This window comes from Poromitra crassiceps, assembly GCF_964638095.1.
Source record: "Poromitra crassiceps genome assembly, chromosome: 22".
NCBI classification, from domain to species: domain Eukaryota; kingdom Metazoa; phylum Chordata; class Actinopteri; order Beryciformes; family Melamphaidae; genus Poromitra; species Poromitra crassiceps.
The window spans coordinates 22,141,527-22,162,364 of NC_139647.1; the positions used below are offsets into that span (position 1 = coordinate 22,141,527).

The window sequence follows — 20,838 nt, forward strand, 5'->3', positions numbered from 1 at the left end:
AGATTACGAGTGAAACTGTGGCTGTAAAGCATTACACAATATTAATATTAATGCCAATGTTACAATAAGGGTTTTATTTTGAAAGCCCTAAAGCAGATGATTCATGTACAAATACATGCTTCACAATCACTAATATACAGCCAATATGCTACTAATATGCATGCTAAAAAGCAACTTGTTACAGTGAATATTTGTACCTTAAAACTACTACTACCCCCCACCCCCCCCCCACACACACACACACACACAAACACAAAAGGGGGGGGGGAGCCAGCATATAAATTGTATCATCACTGCTTGGTCACATACACACACACACACACACACACACACACACACACACACACATTATATAGAAAATGGTATAGAAACTATAGAAAATGCGCTGCGACAAGGATGACTTGCTTATTGAGCATGTGCATTAGTATGCCACCTTTTTCTCCATATTTCTGCCCTGGGGGCAGCATTCATTTTTGCCCAACTTTCCAGAGCTACTATGAGGAACAGCATGGATTGTGCTGAGAAATAACTATGAATCAACATCAACACTGGTAAGTAGTAGCAAACAGCGCTAGACTTTAGAAAATGTGAAGTATCCCTTTAAAAGGTCCTATCCGTAAGTTCTAACTATTACTGACACTGGTGGCCATTAGAGTAACTGCAGGCAGCGTGTGAACGAGCTGACGCGCGGGCACCATACTCGCATGCACACAAGCAGCTGCATGGCAACAGCAGACTGTTGGTTGCTTTGTAACTCATAAAGAAAACGGCAACCTGGACAATTTATCGGTCAGATCAGCCTCGAGATGCCCAGGAAGGATTCTCGATGAATTATCGGACACTATTGTGGCATGTTTGGTCGTGTTTTGGCTTGCATTGGCTGCGGGGAAATGCATAAAGATATTCATGTTAGCGTGAGCCAGGAACTACCCTGCTTCCCCAGTATTATACGGTACCATCTAATGCCTGGAGTTGACCAAACTGAACAGTCAAACAATGTTCGCATAACAGTAACGTTAGGCATATTTACGACTGTTACATTCATTACCCACACAATACGGTAACGCTATTAGTGGAGCTGGGTGGTAATTTCTATAAATGTAAATCAATATTAGTTAGCCGCGATTAGCATCAAGCTAACATTATAATAATGTGCAGTCTCACTGCAGCTAACTGCATTCAGAGCCTGCTCCCCCGGTACCATCTAATGCCTGGAGTTGACCAAACTGAACAGTCAAACAATGTTCCATAAGCATAACAGTAACATTAAAGGAGAATTTCGTTTTTTTTTAACCTGGACCCATCTCCTGGCATTAATTGTGATTTGGCCACTCACCCAGCGATCTCCGCTGCGTTTCTGGCCGTCCTAGCGTTGTTTTGAGATCAATAGCGTCCAAGTCAGTCGTAAAATGGAGCTGATTTGGGGCCAAGTGTGAGCCTGTCTTTCCTGCATCTAAATAGCTATTTTTATTCCCGTTTTAGCCGCATATCGCCATAATCTGATCCGTCAACATCCACCATAGTGATATTTCCCCCCAGGCTATTTCCTGGTCTCTCCCAGGGACCAAATTACCTCAAACGTGATCTCGGTCACCAAGTCTCGTGAAGTCCCGCGATACTTTCCTGCCGACTGGTCAACTAAACAGGTAGGACGCTTTGCGGTGGTGGTTTTAGCGTAACCTATGTGGGGTTTGGCGTAACCTATGTGGGATTCGAAATAACGAAGGTTATGCCAAACCCCACATAGGTTACGCTAAAACCACCACCGCAAAGCGTCCGACCTGTAGTTGACCAGTCGGCAGGAAAGTATCGCGGGACTTCACGAGACTTGGTGACCGAGATCACGTTTGAGGTAATTTGGTCCCTGGGAGAGACCAGGAAATAGCCTGGGGGGAAATATCACTATGGTGGATGTTGACGGATCAGATTATGGCGATATGTGGCGAAAACGGGAATAAAAATAGCTATTTAGATGCAGGAAAGACAGGCTCACACTTGGCCCCAAATCAGCTCCATTTTACGACTGTCTTGGACGCTATTGATCTCAAAACAACGCTAGGACGGCCAGAAACGCCGCGGAGATCGCTGGGTGAGTGGCCAAATCATAATTAATGCCAGGAGATGGGTCCAGGTTAAAAAAAACCGAAATTCTCCTTTAAGCATATTTATGACATTATTTACATTCCTGACAGACCGCCGCCAGGTGGTGAGAGTGGGCAACCTCACCTCCTCCCCACTGACCATCAGCATAGGAGTGCCCCAGGGGTGCGTCTCCAGCCCCTTCTGGTACGACCTCTACACCCACGACTGCGTGGCGACTCAATATTCGAACACCATCGTGAAGTTTGCAGATGACACAGCAGTCGTGGGGCTGATCTCCAAGAGCGACGAGACGGCCTACAGAAAGGAGGTGGGGGCCCTGGAACAATGGTGCCAGGACAACCACCTCTCTCTGAACATCTCCAAGACCAAGGAGATCATTGTAGACTACAGGAGGGGGGGGGGGGCACACACCTCCCAATCACCATCAACGGCACAGTGGTGGACAGGGTGGACAGCTTCAAGTACCTGGGAGTCAACATCCACCAGGACCTGACATGGGCCAGCCACACCGCCACTGTTGTCAAAAAGGCCCAACAGCGACTACACGGACTCAGGCGCCTAAAGAAATTTGGGCTAAGGCCAGAACTCCTCAGGGACTTCTACAGAGGCACCATTGAAAGCCTGCTGACTGGCTGCTTCACCACCTGGGAACTGTACCACCATGGACCGCAGGGCGCTAAGAAGAGTGAGGCGCGCGGCCCAGCACGTAACAGGATGTGAGCTGCCAGAACTGCAGGAACAGTATAATCAGCAGTGCCTCAGGAGGTCCCTGAAGATCATCAAAGACACAAACCATCCCCACAACAGCCTGTGCTCCCTGTTACCCTCAGGGAGGAGATACAGGGTCCCAAAAGCGCGCACAAATCGCTTGAGGGACAGTTTCTTCCCGCAAGCCACGAGACTCCTTAACATACACAAATAGTGTAGTAGCTGTACTGTACCGTACTGTAGCTGCTACCATTACGTATGTCTAATGTTTAATTGTATGTTTAATTAGGTATATGCTATTTGCACCTGTGCAAACAGAACGTCAACTATGTTTAAGTATGTCTAAAGTATGCACATGCCATATGCACCTATGTGCAGTGAATATGCCACTGTCTCTGACTTGTCTTATCACTACACTGCCTTATTGCTTGTTGTGTGTCTTGTTGTTTTCCTGCACCCATATGCCCTGTTATTTTTGTACTATGTTGTAAACAGAGTCCACAGCACAAGAATTTCACACGTGATACTTGTACTACGGAGTGACAATAAAATCTTGAATCTTGAAAAAAAAAACTTCATTATCAACACGTTATTAGTGGGGCTGGGTGGTAATTTCTATAAATGTAAATCTATTAGTATAGCATCAAGCTAACGTTATAATATTAGTCAGTCTCACCACCACAGCTAATGCAGTCAGTCAAACAATGTTCCATGACCATAAGCATAACGGTAGTAACATTAGGCATATTTGCGACTGTTGCATTACTTCACACAAGACGGTAATGTTATTAGCGGTTTTTGACCAGGTGGTAAATCCATTAGCAAGCAGCTAACGTTATCGGCCAAAACAACATTACAGCTGCTACAAGCAACAAGGTCCCTCCATGAACCAAAAACACAGCCCAGACTCTAGTTTCCCCCGATGTCGGTCACATTGCTACTGTCCGGCCAGACGGGCTTCACTAGATAAATATATTTCTACAACAGCATGAGTGAATACTGGATTCTGATTGGCTAGCAACAGTGGTAAATAGGCCAACAATCTACAGTTCGGCTCCAACCGCAGTATCACTCCGCTCCCTGATGAATGAAGAACACCTGTGCTGACTCCGCCCACTGTTAGCCTGTCAGTCTACAAATCTCTAACAAGGAAATGTCCGATTTCGTAGTAACGTTTGATTTACTGGGTGGATTGAGTTTTGAGCAGTGGTTAGATGAAGATGAAGGTGAAGTGAACAAAGAACGACATGGTGAAATTGGGGAGAGAGAACTGGCTGAGCTTGAGTTGTCACGGAGTGAACCTGGGACGTCAATGGAACTATATTCTGTGGCGGAAGGATAAATGTATTCGCCGAGTGCCATAAACCCTGTACCAGTGGTAAATGTGGCCACAACCCCCTTCCTCGAGTGGTAAATTTCTTAAATTTCTTTTTGCGTGGACTTTTTGCTGGAGTCTATGTTGTTGTTTGTTTTTGCTGGAAGCTAGCGACGAATGTAATGTTAGCCACTTCCTGTTGGTATATTTCGTGTGAGTTTCCACAAGATGACTTTCTCTACCACCTTTGTACATCAACACATACAGTATGCCGCTTTAAGGCCCAATTATGCTCAACGTTAAATATGGATACCCATACGGCTCTGTCCGCACCCTGCGTTCATTTCATGTGTAATTCTGCATGTTTTCCGAAAGCTAAGTATGTACTCGCTTTTGGTAGTACCTGTTGGTTTTCCACTGCAAATAGTACCCCCTCAATGTGCCCACCCCCTACAACTGGTTGTGAAAAGTATTGCCTCAGCTTGCAGGTACTTGCCCAATGGAAAACCAAAAAAGGCGAGGCGAGGCGAGATGAGCCAGTACCATGCAGTTGAAATGCATCTATACCAGTGGTTCTCAGTTTGAGAACTACTTGGGCTGGAAGATCATCTGAAAAGTGCAACCTGGGTCAAAAGTCAAATATTTACTGCTGAGCACACCGAAAGCCACCGAAAATATGATCATGTGTACCAATCTTAATGAATCAAAGTGGAAAGACTAAATTGTGAGCATGAGAGAGTTTTGTGTTTTGTTTGAGTGCATCTTGTGTATCTGTTTTCAGATTTGATTGAATTGTCCTGAAGCGCCGACTCTTACCTGAGCCGGCCGTCCATCTTGGCCACAGAGCCGGGGGCTAGGCTGTGGATGTAGATGCCAGGAGCAGAACGCTCCAGGGTCAGGCAGCAGGCACCGATGCCCAGGCCAACACCCGGCTCTGCAACATCAACACACAGAGACGCAGGAAATCACAGATGGGAAGTAACTAATTAGAATCAGAATCAGAATCACTTTTATTGCCACAGTATGCAAGTTATATACGAGGAATTTGTCTTAGTGTCTGTATGCAGCGTAGGGGTCACATCAATATACAGAGATAAGAAGTAGGAAGATAACTAAAGACAATCACAAAGTTGCAAGTGCAATCAAATCGAGTAAATATATACAATATGTACATGAGCGGTGAAGTGTTCTGTGGATAATAAATATGAATTTACGTTGAATTTACATGAGATTTACAGACTGAGTTAAATAGACGTTAAATAGGCAGTGGATTTACATGAATTTACAGTCGGAGTTAAATAAGAGTTTACATTGAATGTACATGAAATTTACAGTCCCAGTTAAACAGGCATTAAATTAGATATGAGTTACAGTTTTATGGGGGAGGAGTTCAGTTGAGTTTAGGAGGAGGTAGTGAGTTTGTGTGTGTGTGTGGGGGGGGTTGTTGGTGAGGTCCTTGGCGGAAGGGGTTTCCGGGCCTTGTTGGTGAGGCTGATGGCGGTTGGGAAGAAGCTGGTCTTGTGGCAAATACTTTGTTACTGTACTTAACTCATTGAGTGCCAGCCACTTTTGGAGAACGGACGCTCCCAGTGCCAGAGTTTCAGAGCGTTTTCAGTGATTTCTCGAGGCCCACAGAATATTGTGTGATATTACTATGTAAACACCGAACACGCACAAAGAACGAGGAGACTCTATTGTATCATCAGCAAAAAAAGTTTATTGATACCATTTTCCGTTCTTTAGTTATGAGCCGGAGAAGATAGGTTGTTTTCAGCAAAAACAGGCGTTTCAAATTAGAAGCTGAGATATTCAGCCTTTTGTGAAATTAAGCATTTCAAGCACATTCACTGACTCTGAAGCTAATATTTTCTGACCTGAAACATCTGAACAGTAATTTCTTTCAATAAACAGCACTCACACCCCCCTCAACTCCAAACTCCTCCTCCGTGGGAGTGTCTCTGGTGGCTCTGCTCGCTCTGCTGGCTGCTGCGTGTGTCAGGCGAGTCTCTGCTGCCTGCTATGGCAGGCTCTGCTGCCTTACGGATCCACGTTCGGATGGCGGCCGCTCGTCGGGGGAGTCTGGATCGGGCTCGAGTTCGTCTGCGTTTCTGGGGTTTCGGTTGTGAGCTGGGATGAAGCTGCGTCCGATTATAGGCTTTCTGCTGCGCGTTTCAAAGTGCGCTGCACCCAGTCTATTTTCGGAGCGCTCAGCCTTGTGCGCCGGCTCCCAGCGCGACACTGAAAAGCCAAACCATTCTCATGAGAATGGTTTGGCTTTGGTTTTATTTTCTGGCGGCTAATTGTGTGGAGAAACTATGCAGCAGAGACAGAGGGGCTCATTTGTGGGAGCGGATTGACTGCTGTTCGCAGCTAACGTTGGCTCCAGGCAGCCAGAGCAATCTGTGCCGCTCTGGCTCATGCATCGGTTTCTCTTTCATCACGGGGCTTTTTCTGCTTTTTTTCCTCAACTTTCTCTAATCTGGAGAGCACTGTCGCCACCTAATGGGTCCGTAAAATAGGTTATACACCTTCAATAGCTACAATATTTTTACAGGAGATGCACGAGGCTTTGATCCACGTCCCACCGTCAAAAAACGCAATTGACGACTTTAGTCGTCTTTGGCACTCTACGTTACTATTCGAATTGACGACTATACTCGTCCTTGGCACTCAATGAGTTAAGTAGGATTTTCAGTTATCTGTACTTTACTGAATATTTATTTTTCTGAAAACTTTTTACTTTTCCTCTCTACATTTTAACACAAATATGTGTACTTTCTGCTCTTAAAATTTTCAAAAAAGGTTTGTTACTTTTGTTTTAATGCCCGACTGACAAAAACCATGTAATGTTGTTTGTCTCTCTCGTATAGCGTTCTCCCAGGAGGGGCGGGTGCGTGGAGCCGAAATCCTACAGTTCCCACAATGCACTGGGCTCGCGTGGCCTTAGATTCCACGCCCACGCCTCAGGCATTTGGCTGATATCAAACTCCAGTAGGTGGCGGTAATGCACATATATGTTTGCCAACCGCCATAAAACTCAAAGAAGAAGAAGAAGAAGGCTTCGACATAAAAACATTATGAGAAGAAGAATAAATCAAAAATAAAATTGCCTCCAAATTGCACCAAATTTAAACCGAAGTATATATGTCGGGAGATGTCTTCAAAAAAAAAATCATGCATTTTAAGGCATTTTCCAAGGAGTTACGCGCATCTGATATTGTAACTATTTCATGTAAAAATGTGTAAAAACGGGTACATTGCTCAGCGTTGATTTTGTTACTAGATGTAAAATTTGACGAGCTTTCCAATGCCGCCAGTCCCATGTCTGTCCGTGCTTCCGTTTCAGAGATATGGTCTCTTTGCAAGGAGCTATGGAAAGCTAATATTAGCTACCATAGGCTAGGCGGTGGAAAAAGATGGCTGCCTTTTGTTTTTCTTCAAGACCTCTGAAGGGGCGTGGAGGACCTCTAGAGGCGGGACCATGGCAGCACAGGCCCACAAGTAGTGTAGTTCATAGGTGCTCGACTTCCGCAAGGCGGACTTGGCCCAGATGACGCAAAACGCGTCGGCTGGGCCAAAAAATATGTGAGAGATGGTTGATAGCTTTGGCTGTGAAAAACCAATTTCAAAAATTTCAACGGATTCGAAAACCTTAGGGGCGTGAGATTTAATATATATTCATATTCCCCACGGAAAAGCCGTCCTTTAAACTGCAGTGAGATTTGAGGAGCATAATAATATGGAATAATATATATGGAGACAGATGGGGATGAAAGAGGAATTGGAGCATGAAAGGGAAGCTTGTGATTCGTTTACTGCAGTTCTCCAATCAGGACGATGTGAATAATTCTACGCTTAAAAGGCGTGGTTTGTTTTTTGCTCTGGACTTTATTAGTTAGTTAGTGACCTTTATTTAACCAGGAATAAAAACTCATTGAGATTCAGAATCTCTTTTGCAAGGGGGTCCTGGCCAGGACAGCAGCACAAATAGTTTCACATAAAATAAACGTAGAGAAAAAAAAGCAAAAACATAAAACCAGTTACAGAACTGAGTGCAAGCCACATCATTACATCATAAGCATCATAAGCATAAGCATTTATTCGTAATGGACTTGCCTCTTTCTTTCCCTGGAACTGTGAATTAGTGGCTGACTAGCAGAATACCTTCCTGCAGTGACGGGTCGTTGTTTGTATTTATTTAGTTTGTTTTTATATTTTTATATTTTTTATATTTAAATGTTGATAAATTAAACTGAAAATTCAGGTTACAAGGGTGCACCCAAGATACTATAGATTTACCCAGAAAATGATATAGTAAACTTGAAATCAATTGCTATTTTTTTTATATCAAAGCACCATTGTTGATATTATTGTCTTTTTTCTGTCTTTGGTACCAACAACGTTGTTCAAATCCTTTTATTTATTTTTATTAATACAAGAACACGGCATATTTCACATTAACTCTTGTCTCTGAGTCTCATTTAAACATTCCACTGTGCTCCAGTAGACGAAATGGTCAATTCCATTATATATTACAGTTTGCAGCATTACCTATCAGCTTTTATATTATTATAATAGTCAAGTCAAGTCAAGTTTATTTGTATAGCACATTTCATACACAGAGGCAATTCAAAGTGCTTCACATAAAATGGTTGACAGGAAAAGAAAAGAAAAGAAAAGAAGAGAATAAAATGGACATTTAAAAGCATCACAACAAAACTTTAAAAAAAGAGTATAAAAAGTGCATTAAGCAACAGGCGCAGCAGTTGCAAAAAGAGCTAAAAACTTATAGAGGACTCATTGGGTTTGCATAGTAGCTGTCAGCAGTTAAAAGCGACGGTAAACATAAAAGTCTTTAGTCTATTTTTAAAATAGGTGTTACAGAGACACACAGAGAAAACCAGAAAGGACTAGAACCCAACTGATGCATCAGCTCATATCTCCTGTGTCATTTGAACACACCACAAACACGATGGTCAACTAGCATGTAGCTACGTGCTGCACCTGGGTGACACCTGATTCACGAAACAACTAGCATGTAGCTACGTGCTGCACCTGGGTGACACCTGATTCATGAAACAACTAGCATGTAGCTACGTGCTGCACCTGGGTGACACCTGATTCACGAAACAACTAGCATGTAGCTACGTGCTGCACCTGGGTGACACCTGATTCACGAAACAACTAGCATGTAGCTACGTGCTGCACCTGGGTGACACCTGATTCATCAAACAACTAGCATTTAGCTACGTGCTGCACCTGGGTGACACCTGATTCATCAAACAACTAGCATGTAGCTACGTGCTGCACCTGGGTGACACCTGATTCACGAAACAACTAGCATGTAGCTACGTGCTGCACCTGGGTGACACCTGATTCATGAAACAACTAGCATGTAGCTACGTGCTGCACCTGGGTGACACCTGATTCATCAAACAACTAGCATGTAGCTACGTGCTGCACCTGGGTGACACCTGATTCACGAAACAACTAGCATGTAGCTACGTGCTGCACCTGGGTGACACCTGATTCACGAAACAACTAGCATGTAGCTACGTGCTGCACCTGGGTGACACCTGATTCATGAAACAACTAGCATGTAGCTACGTGCTGCACCTGGGTGACACCTGATTCATGAAACAACTAGCATTTAGCTACGTGCTGCACCTGGGTGACACCTGATTCATGAAACAACTAGCATTTAGCTACGTGCTGCACCTGGGTGACACCTGATTCATCAAACAACTAGCATGTAGCTACGTGCTGCACCTGGGTGACACCTGATTCACGAAACAACTAGCATTTAGCTACGTGCTGCACCTGGGTGACACCTGATTCATGAAACAACTAGCATGTAGCTACGTGCTGCACCTGGGTGACACCTGATTCATGAAACAACTAGCATGTAGCTACGTGCTGCACCTGGGTGACACCTGATTCACGAAACAACTAGCATGTAGCTACGTGCTGCACCTGGGTGACACCTGATTCATGAAACAACTAGCATGTAGCTACGTGCTGCACCTGGGTGACACCTGATTCACGAAACAACTAGCATGTAGCTACGTGCTGCACCTGGGTGACACCTGATTCATGAAACAACTAGCATGTAGCTACGTGCTGCACCTGGGTGACACCTGATTCATCAAACAACTAGCATTTAGCTACGTGCTGCACCTGGGTGACACCTGATTCATCAAACAACTAGCATGTAGCTACGTGCTGCACCTGGGTGACACCTGATTCATGAAACAAAGCAGCATTTGCCTACCCATTTCGCTCACTTAAACGGTTTCGTAATATAGCTACTTCTAATCAAGAATGTCTGATAAAAAGTTGCAAATGGCATTGGCGTTTGTCAGCCCTTGTTTGTCTGGTGTTTTGCTTGTGGGAGAACAAAGGAAGAGACAGAGGTATTGTGCAGCGAGAGGGTCGAGGGGCTTTCGCAAAGGCACGTTGTTGTCGAACGTTTTGGCATGATCAGATGAGCTAAAGTTGGAAAATGAGCAGAGTGTTTTGTGTGTGACTCCTCTCTTCTCCTCTCTGACCAGCCAATCAGTGATTTCTCTATCCCTGACCAGCCAATCAGTGATTTCTCTCACCAACGACGATCCAACATGAATCAGCCAGAAAAGCCACCGACAAGCCGCCATCAAAGCCGACAAGAGACGACACACCGCAAATACTAGAGCGACTGACGCCCAGACATGAGGGTTAAACATAGCCTAGTCCAGACTCCTTACATGTTAGTCACTAGTGATTGGTTGGGAAAAAGTCAACCCCCCCACACAGAAAATGTATAACATGGAGGCAATGTCAGACTGAATAATAATGTTCTAGAGCAGGGGTTCCCAACCTTTTTTGTGCCAAGGACCGGTAGATACATGGAAAAAAAAGTTGCGGACCGGTTGTCAATTTTAATGGTTTTAGTTACATATATATTTACTCACCAGTACATACATACAGTACAACACAAAAGGCTGTTATTTACCCTTTGTCGCCCCCACAAAGGGTAAATAACAGCCTTTTGTGTTGTACTGTTATGTAGCCTACAGTATTTATGTTTTTGTTTCAACTACAAACATAAATAAACGTCAACTTGAAACTATGTTTCAACTACCACACACAGCCTATAATATCGTAGCCTATGTATTTTTTTAATTTTTATTTATTTTCTACCGGGTACCAAATGCATTGTGGCCCAGTACCGGTCCGCGGCCCAGTGGTTGGGGACCACTGTTCTAGGGTGACCAGATGTCCCAGTTTTCCGGGTTAGGGTTAGGTGTTTTTTCCCCAGCTGGTGACTCTAACTCTCTAGACAGCATTATATTTCCATGGCAGGTCCAATGACTGTCATTTTGAAATGACTGAAATGACCTACCTACTGTCTTAAGTATGAGTGAACTCTCCGAGAATTCCGATGTCTCAATGGCTTATGGGAGACACTTACTTGTACAGTGAAATGTTGTTTGTGTATTTCTACGGTGTATTGCTTTTATACCTACATGTTTGCTATGTGGTTTTTATGCTTGCTGCAGCACAAATCGCCCTTTTTGTGAAAAATAATAAACTTGAACCTTGAACCGACTGTATATCGAAGGAGATCATTGTTTCAGTTAACAAAGACTGAAATTATTACAGGTTGCAAAGTCATATAATTATTGATTTACTTGGTCCAAAGATGTTATTTATATGTTTGTCTCGTCGCTATTTGGGTGGGCATGTCTGACTTCTGACTGGCTGAACCTGATGTTGTTGGCACTGACTGTCTAATTGAGTGCTCTGTAATAAGCCATCAATGTGTCATAGATAGATAAATAAATAGATAGATAGATGGATGTGGGCTTAAATCAGGAATTATCACAAGAGAAGACTCTCACTCTCACTCTGTACTCACAACCCTAATTTGGATAACTTGAGATTCTAACCTTTATTAAGGGTGACCTCCATGATGATACAGTCTTTGGGCCCAGGGCCTTGGACCCTGCGGCCGTCAACCTCTTCACACCCTGATGGGATGGGTGTTCCCCCACTGGCGTTGGAGTTGGGTGAGCTGGAGCGGCTGAGGAGGGTGGGGGTCGGACAGGGTGTCAGGCTAGGGCTGCGGAGGCGAGTCTGGACTGTCAATGTCACCACGCCCTTTTTTAGTTGCTGTGAGAAGGCACAGGAAGTTAAATCAGGCTCACCACCATCTTTTTTAGGTGCTGTGGGAAGACACATAAGGTTAAATCAATCAATCAATCATCAGTATGCCTAAACCGGAAGGGGGCGTAACTTTGGCTCTCTATAGAGCTACACAGTCACGTGATGATTTATTCCGCTTTTTATTTTTTGTTTTTGCGCCAAGTGAAATGTTTTACGATTCACTAGGTTGCTGGTTGGCTTGGTTCCAGCCTTAAAACTTGTTATATAAGGATTTTTCTAAATGTCTATGGATAAAATGAATGGGGAACTCTCTTTCGGGGAAGGAGACGTCACATGACTGGTCTATAGAGTACCGCAGGGATGACTTATTTTTGTAGGCTTACCCAGAAGTCCCTGCAGTTCCGGCTCTTACGTGTAAAAATCGAATGGGATTTTTGGAAGGGAATTTTGGTTAAATGCATGAAATTATGTTAACAAAAGTTTATGAAACAGCTAACTTTGTGTTCAACAAGATAATCTTCACAAATGAGGACCACTACTACTGCTACTTGCTGAATAGCATTGTTTACAACTGTTGTATAAAGCAATATCACGCTCAAGCTCGTGCTGTTGTATATCAGCATAGCTGTGGTTATGTTTACAGCCGTGCTGATCTACAGTACAACAGCACTTTCTCTCGTGTGATATTCACTTGACTTCACTTACATCTACCTAATAAAGGCAAAAGATGCCAGAAAATAATAATAATAAAATATTCTCCTCCTCCAAGAAAGATGGTTTATAAGAAGCTTTCTTATGAAGTTAACACTTTTTTTCCCATCCATCCATCTTCAACCGCTTATCTGGAGCCAGATCGTGGAGGTAGCAGATCCAGCAGGGGACCCCAAACTTCCCTTTCCCAGGCCACATTAACCAGCTCTGACTGGGGGATCCCAAGGCATTCCCAGGCCAGTGTGGAGATGTAATCCCTCCACCTGGTGCTCGGTCTGCCCCATGGCCTCCGCCCAGCTGGACATGCCTGGAAAACCTCCCTAGGGAGGCGACCAGGACGCATCCTTACTAGATGCCTGAACCACCTCAACTGGCTCCTTTCTATCAGGAGGATCTACTCTGAAGGGAAAATTATGCTCGTGCGAAATCGACGGCGCTGACTGCGCCGAGGGGGTCGCCGCAGCTGGGCGTCCTATCGGCGCAGCTCGGGGTAGGGGGCGTGCAGCTCCTCGAAAATGTCACTCTGAGCCGTCTAGCGCCGTCAACTCTTTGTTGTGAGGAATGAGGAAATGCCATTTCCTCATTTAACAGTGCTTGTCCCTCATCTAGCAAAGCCTTCTGCAGGCTCACCGGGACAATAAAATGTTCCCCCACCGACATGATTGCAAGTTCTTGGTAAACGACACGATAACGTTTTGGACGTGTTTTGAACGAGTTACGTTCGAGTATGCACAGTCTCGCTGTCGCCGCTCGGCGGCGGCACGGCTCCAAGTCGTGGCTGCGCAAAACCATGCCGGGCGCTTGAGTCTCGCCATTGTTACCATAGAATTGAATTACGAACAGGAACCATTATAAAAGAAATGCCAAGATAACACTGCAAAACAGAAATGCCAAAGATCAAGGGCCCTATCTTGGTACAGGCGCTATCCCCTATTTGCACTTGTGCACCTGTTTGTGCGTGCCCAGTGCAATTACTCGCGGGGGAGCGTAACTCATCACAACAACGGGCGCAAACACAGATTAGAGGTGTGCCAAATCCTTTCTGTATGGGGCAAGCAGGATTTGGGCGGTGTTAACCACCAGAATTATTCACAGGTGTGGCCTGGCAATGCCTGGGCGTCAATCAAACCAGATTCCCGTCTTGCAGTCCCTGTAATATAGTTTGCGTGAGGCATGCTGTAATTCTCCCCATGTGTAATTTGGATAGGTGTAGGCCTATTGACTGTATATAGTATCCCAATCTCATAACGACACCATCACATCATATACCTGTTAAAACATCTGTGTTTTGATGCAATTCGGGTTATTTTGTTGACTGGGGTGGGACAATAGAAACGTGTTTGCAGCGGGTAAACGTTGGAGACAAAATAAAAGATTGGAGGATTTACAGTGGACTCAATTAAAACTCGGCGAAACATTGAGCTGCCGACTCCTGCTGAGGACAGAGAGAGATGGAGAGAGCTTGTGACAGATCGGCTCTGTTGCCAACGACCCTCCAGGTTGATAGCAGGTAAAGGTGAATAGCCTATTGCAAGTAGGCTACAATGTACAAGTTTTCTAAATTCATTTACCATAACCCCTCCTGGCAATGTGATAAAAGTTTCTCAGTGAATTATAGTTGATTGCCTCAGCGAATAATCTGCTGGTTACCCAATTTTAGCAGCAGAATTTGTATCTGTCTGTATTTTTTATTATGTTTTGTATTCTGTATATTTTTTTATTGTGATGTACTATGGACCGCCTCTGTGTCTGGAATAAAGTGTTGATTGATTGATTGATGTCCTGGCGTGGCACATCCGTGCGTAATGACGTTTCTGCGCTGTGCAGCGCGAAGATTATGGTGCGCTCAAGCGCAGCGAGTGTTTTAGCGCCTAAGAGGTGCTTCTCAAAGCTCTTAGCACAAAGTAATTGCACGCTGCTGACGATAGGATAATGCCATCTATCCCCACATTTTAGCACGCATTTGAGCACGCCTATGCCCAGTACAATTATAACAGGCATGCGCTTGTGCCCGCCCCCAATTTGCATTGCGCGCAAGGTTAAACGAGCGCAAGCGCTAAATTACCACTTTTGCGAAGATAGGGCCCCAAAAGTCCTAAATGACATGTCAGCAGACATGCTTTCATCAGGGTATACAACTATCCCCCCCTTTTCACTGTCTTTCTGAGTGAGAAACCATTGCCAAATGTTCTTCTAACAGTATTAGAATTCTTCCTAAACTACTTATCTTGGCATCATGGTGGTAGTGATGGCAAAGAGGTGGTTTACCTTGAAGGTCTGGATGGCCTGTTGATGTGTAAGTCCTTGAAGAGACTCTCCATTTACTTCCAGAAGCTCATCTCCTATAAGATAAGAATTGGATTGAGAGAGATAGTTATAGATATAGTTATAGATAGATCAATCAACTGTTAATTAATTGTTGTATATGTGTTGACATATCAATTGTATAGCCTATTATCGTGCTCGATTCCTAGGCTCACCCACTGCGCGGGCTCGCCTGCCGTGCAGCTCGCCGAGCTGGCCCTGCAGCTCACATACGCAGCTCAGTCGCGCAGCGGCAGCTCGATCGCTGTGCGGGCTCACTTGCTCCCTTGCCCACCTTGCAGCTCACCCGCTGTGCAGGCTCACTTGCTCTTATGACATCACTGATGATGTCACAACTGTGCATCACTGATGACATCACCATTGCTCTTATGACATCACTGATGATGTCACAATGCCTATGATGTCATCAACGATGTCACAATGCACAATTGCTCAAGTGACATCACTGATGACATCACTTTCAGGACTTTATGAGATCACTGATGTCATCATCACGGATGACATCACTGATGACATCATCACTGATGATGACATCATCACTGATGGCATCACTGGTGATATCACATCATTAGGTGATTAAGGCAATCACCTAATTAAAAAATCCGGCTCCGTCACCCGCACGGGTGAAAGTTTCAGCCCGATCGCACGTGAAACGGCATAGCTGTGGCCGGGACAAAAAACAACAAAAAAAACAGACATTGCCCACTTGCTCCCGTTTAATATAGGAGGATCACTGTCATTTGGATTTGTTGACTTTGCTTTGGCAATATGTACTTTCGTATTTCATACCAATAAAGCACCCTTTCATTGAAAAAGATAGAGAAGAGAGATGGTCATAGTGAGTGGGCCAGGTGGAAATGGACAATCTGCTTTGCTACATGCTTCCTCAATGCCCTTTAAAGATATCGGAGAGAAAACTAGCAGTTACCCTCTTTCAGCCGCCCGTCAGCTGCTGCAGCTCCGTTAGGGAAAATGGTCTTGACGAAAATCCCCATTCGACCACGTGCCGAGTCCTGCCCACCAACGATACTGAAGCCCAGGCCCTACACAACAGTTCAAAGGTCAATGAAACAAGAAAACAATAGCAACTGCACACCTAATAGAAGGTCCCCACTCATGACATTCGCATACCAGAAACTGTTGATGAAAGGGTTACATAATAATAATAATAATAATGATAATAATAAACTTTATTTGTATAGCACAATTCATGCATGAGATGCAGCACAAAGTGTTTAACATCAAAAGCAAACAACAGTATTTATAAAAAGGGAAAAAAGCAATAAAGCACAATAACAACAGCAACAACAACAACAAGGAAACAGAAAAAGCAATTATGAAAAGATGTGTCTTAAGATTTCGCTTGATTTAGATTTAGAGCCCCTGAGACTCTCTGGCAGACTGTTCCACAACTTAGAGGCGTAATAAACAAATGCTGCCTCACCGTGCCTCTTGGTCCTGACCTTAGAAACAACCAAGAGATTAGAGTCAGAGGACCTAAGAGACCTAGCAAGCACATACATCTTAAGCAGGTCAGAGGGCAGAGCCATTTAGCAATTTAAAAATCAATAAAATAATTTTAAAATTGATTCTGTAACACGGGCAACCAGTGTAGAGCTTTCACGATTCGGGTAATGTGAGCTCTGTATGGTTTTTGTGAGAACCCATGCTGCTGCGTTTTGTACGAGCTGTAACCGACTAGATGTTTTCTTAGGCAGACCAGACAGTAGCGCATTACAATAGTCCAACCTACTGGAAATAAAAGCATGTATACATTTTTCTGTGTCTGTCTGGGAGAGAAACGGTTTAACTCTGGTGGTAATATTCCTCAAATGGTAGGACACTTTAGTCACATTCCTAATGTGACCTTCCAAATTTAGCTCAGAGTCCATGATGACACCAAGGTTTTTGACCTGCTCCTTGGTATTCAATCCAAGTAATTGTAGCTGTTAAGACAATTTTTCCCTTTCAGCTTTTGTACCCAAAGACCATAATTTCTTTATTTAGCTGTAGAAGGTTTTCCGACACCCACAGACCAATATCTGCGATACATGCAATTAAGTCGCCGACAGCGGTGTAGTCGTTTGAGCCTACAGAGATATATAGCTGAGTATCATCTGCATAATTATCGAAGTTGATGTTGTGATTTCTAATAATATTGCTGAGTGGTAACATACACAGATTAAAAATAATTGTACCTAGGATCGAACCCTGCCACGTCAGGTCATCCATGAATCTAAAAATCTCATTTTTATTGTAAAAGATAGGGAGGGCTTAGCCCTCCTAGCCCGTTGATATCAGCCATCCCTGTCTATGATAATAGAGCTCAACACAAATGGCATACATTGTTTTGAAGGACAGCTGAGCTTGATGCAGCCTACTGTCAGGAGTCTGGAGATAATGCCCATACAGACAGAAAGACAGACACACAGACACAGACAGGCAGGCAAGCAGGTAGACAGACAGACAGACAAGCACGTGGGCAGTATGACAGACAGGCAGACAGAAGTGTGCAACCACCTTGCCCTGGCCTTTCATCACCACTATATTGGAGATAGCATCCACACAGACAAAGAGAGAGGCAGACAGACAGACAGACAGGCAGGCAGACAGAGAGGCAGACAGACAGACAGGCAGGCAGGCAGACAGACAGACAGACAGGCAGGCAGGCAGACAGGCAGACAGGCAGACAGACAGACAGACAGGCAGACAGGCAGACAGACAGGCAGGCAGGCAGGCAGACAGGCAGACAGACAGACAGACAGACAGACAGACAGACAGGCAGGCAGGCAGGCAGACAGACAGACAGAAGTGCACACTCACCTTGCCCTGGCCTTTCATCAACACTATATTGGAGATAATGGATGGCTGGGCCAGTCGCCATGGCGACTCGACTTGAACAGTGCTCAGGGAACGAGCTGATTTCTTAATTATTTGATATTCCTAAAAGAGAGATAAAAACAAGCATGAGAAAACAGGCATGGAGCATGCAGCAATGTCATTTTTCAGGCATTTTTAAATGTAGAATTCCAACTTATTGGAATGGAAGACTTTTTGTTTTGCTGCCTTGCACTGCCAATCCCTGGTGGATTTGGCACTTTATTTTGTTGCAGCTGCGGATGGGTGCAGTGGAATATTACTAGCCGGCTTCCCTCACTGTTGGGATATTGGATACAGACAGCCACTCTGGCTCTGGCTCTCCTCCTGTCTTTTTGTCTCCATTTCTCCATTAGCCTCTCATTAATACAGCGATTAGCACAGCCACTGTTACCATGGTAGTCAGGGGGCAGGATGAGTGGTCATTGATGTGTGTGTGTGTGTGGGGGGGGGGGGGGGGGGGGGGGGAGTGAAAATGACAGAAAGCTGTGTAGTATGTGATGACTTGGGTTGGATTCATACTCCTTTACCAAAAAATTATGTGGAAAAATGTTTGCCACTTAAAGGAGAATTACGTTTTTTTACAACCTGGACCTTATTTCCAGCTTTAATTATTATTTTTAACTCACCCTGAAGGTTTTATATATACTGTATATATATATATATACAGTATATATATATATATATACATATATATTAGGATGCACCGATCGATCGGCACGTGACCGGAAATGGCCGATTTCCACGTGATCGGCCTCGACCGGTGATCTGCGCCGGTCACTCTAAATAGCTGTTTCTGTGAGCCGATTTTCACGTGACGTGCGCGCACCCGAAAGCAGCGAGACCGAGACGGATGAGTTGCAGCCAAAACAAAAGCAGCCACTACACACATGCCACAGATGTCTTCGTCGGTGCGGAAATGTTTCACCGTCAGTGAAGACGATACAAAGCTTGCAGTTTGTCACACATGCAAGTCGAAAATAAACCGTGGAGGGGCAGGGTAGGTTGGAGTCCACTCCAGTCTGAGCAGCTCGCTTTACCCCACCGCAGTCACCGGCCCCTCTTCCCCGACCAGCTGCAGTCCACATCACTGCTGCTGCTGCTATCTGACAGTCACGTTGTAACGTGGATACAGGAGAGGACTATTTGTTGCGTATTGCGAATATAATAATAACACGCATCGGACCAGTGTGCAAGGTTTTCTGTGCGAGATGATTTTTTTTCGAATGGCGGATAAAAAAAAACTGACTTCATTTCCTCATCTACTCAATACAGCCAAATCCACAACTGTAGAGTGGGCATGGCTTCGAAGGTCGCTGGGCTCCAGACCTATAGGCTATAAACTCCTTGTCCAGGGATAACATTTTGACGTTTATTTATTTTGTTTATTTGGCAGGGACATAATATACAAAAAAAACATTAAACACCATAGGGGAAGATATGCTTTGTAACAGATTTAGTGAGATCGTCCTACCTCATGCAAATGATAAGAAATGTGACATGAATGTTAATTTTCTATTAAAGCAAAGTAAAAAAAAAAAAAAAACGTCAAAAAATAACCCGTCAATTATTGTTCTTAGAAAGAAAATCGGAATCGGCCAAAATCGGTATCGGGCTTTTCAGGGTGAGTTAAACATCATAGTTAACTCATTGAGTGCCAATGACGACAATCGTCGTCAATTCGTTTACTAACGTAGAGTGCCAATGACGACGATTGTCGTCAATTGCGTTTTTTGACGGTGGGACGTGGATCAATGCCTAATACATCTCCTGTAAAATTTTGGGGCATGTTGAATGTGTATAACCTATTTTACCGACCCATTAGGTGGCGACAGTGCTCTCCAGATTAGAGAAAGTTGAGTAAAAACAGCAGCAGAAAAAGCCGTGATGAAACCATTCTCATGAGAATGGTTTGGCTTTTCGCTGTCGCGCTGGGAGCCGGCGCACAACGGTGGGGGGCTCCGAAAATAGACTCTGGGTGCAGCACACTTTGAAACGCGCAGCAGAAAGCCCAGAAAGCCCAGAATCGGACGCAGCTTCATCCCAGCTCACAACCGAAACCCCAGAAACGAGCGAGCCCGATCCAGACTCCCCCGACGAGCGGCCGTCCTCCGAACGTGGATCCGCAAGCAGCAGAGACTCGCCTGACAAGCAGCACAGCAAGCAGAGCCACCAGAGACACACCCACAGAGGAGGAGTTTGCAGTAGAGGGGGGTGGGGGTGCTGTTATATTGAAGGAAATTACTGTTCAGATGTTTCAGGTCAGAAAATATTAGCTTCAGAGTCAGTGATTTGCTTGAAATGCTTAATTTCACAAAAGGCTCAATATCTCAGCTTCTAGATGGAAACGCATGTTTTTGCTGTTTTTGACCTATCTTCTCCGGCTGATAACTAAAGAACGGAAAATGATATCAATAAACTTTTTTTTGCTGCAGTTGAAGTGGAGAGAGTTGTGGAGCATGGAGGCCAGCAGAATTAGATTTATTCTAGGGGCTACTTATGATGTGCTGCCATCTCCCCAGAACTTAAATCAGTGGTTGGGCGAGGATGGTGCCTGCCCGTTGTGTTCTAGTGTATGTACATTGAGGCATATACTGTCAGGGTGTAAGGTCAGTCTCTCCCAGGGGCGATACACCTGGCGTCACAACCAGGTG

General features: G+C 44.5%; 1 protein-coding gene across 1 annotated transcript in view; it reads right to left on the reverse strand.

Moving 5' to 3' along the window:
• Positions 1–20,838, reverse strand: part of LOC310796419 (PDZ domain-containing protein 2-like) — a gene marked incomplete at its 5' end in the record, with an annotated part of 145,538 nt that overhangs the window by 18,221 nt on the left and 106,479 nt on the right. Inside the window, 5 exons of the mRNA XM_083658606.1 lie at positions 4,943–5,060; positions 12,055–12,277; positions 15,251–15,324; positions 16,236–16,350; positions 18,131–18,250. Coding sequence (XP_083514732.1) covers positions 4,943–5,060; positions 12,055–12,277; positions 15,251–15,324; positions 16,236–16,350; positions 18,131–18,250 — 650 coding nt within the window. The remainder of the gene's footprint in view (positions 1–4,942; positions 5,061–12,054; positions 12,278–15,250; positions 15,325–16,235; positions 16,351–18,130; positions 18,251–20,838) is intronic.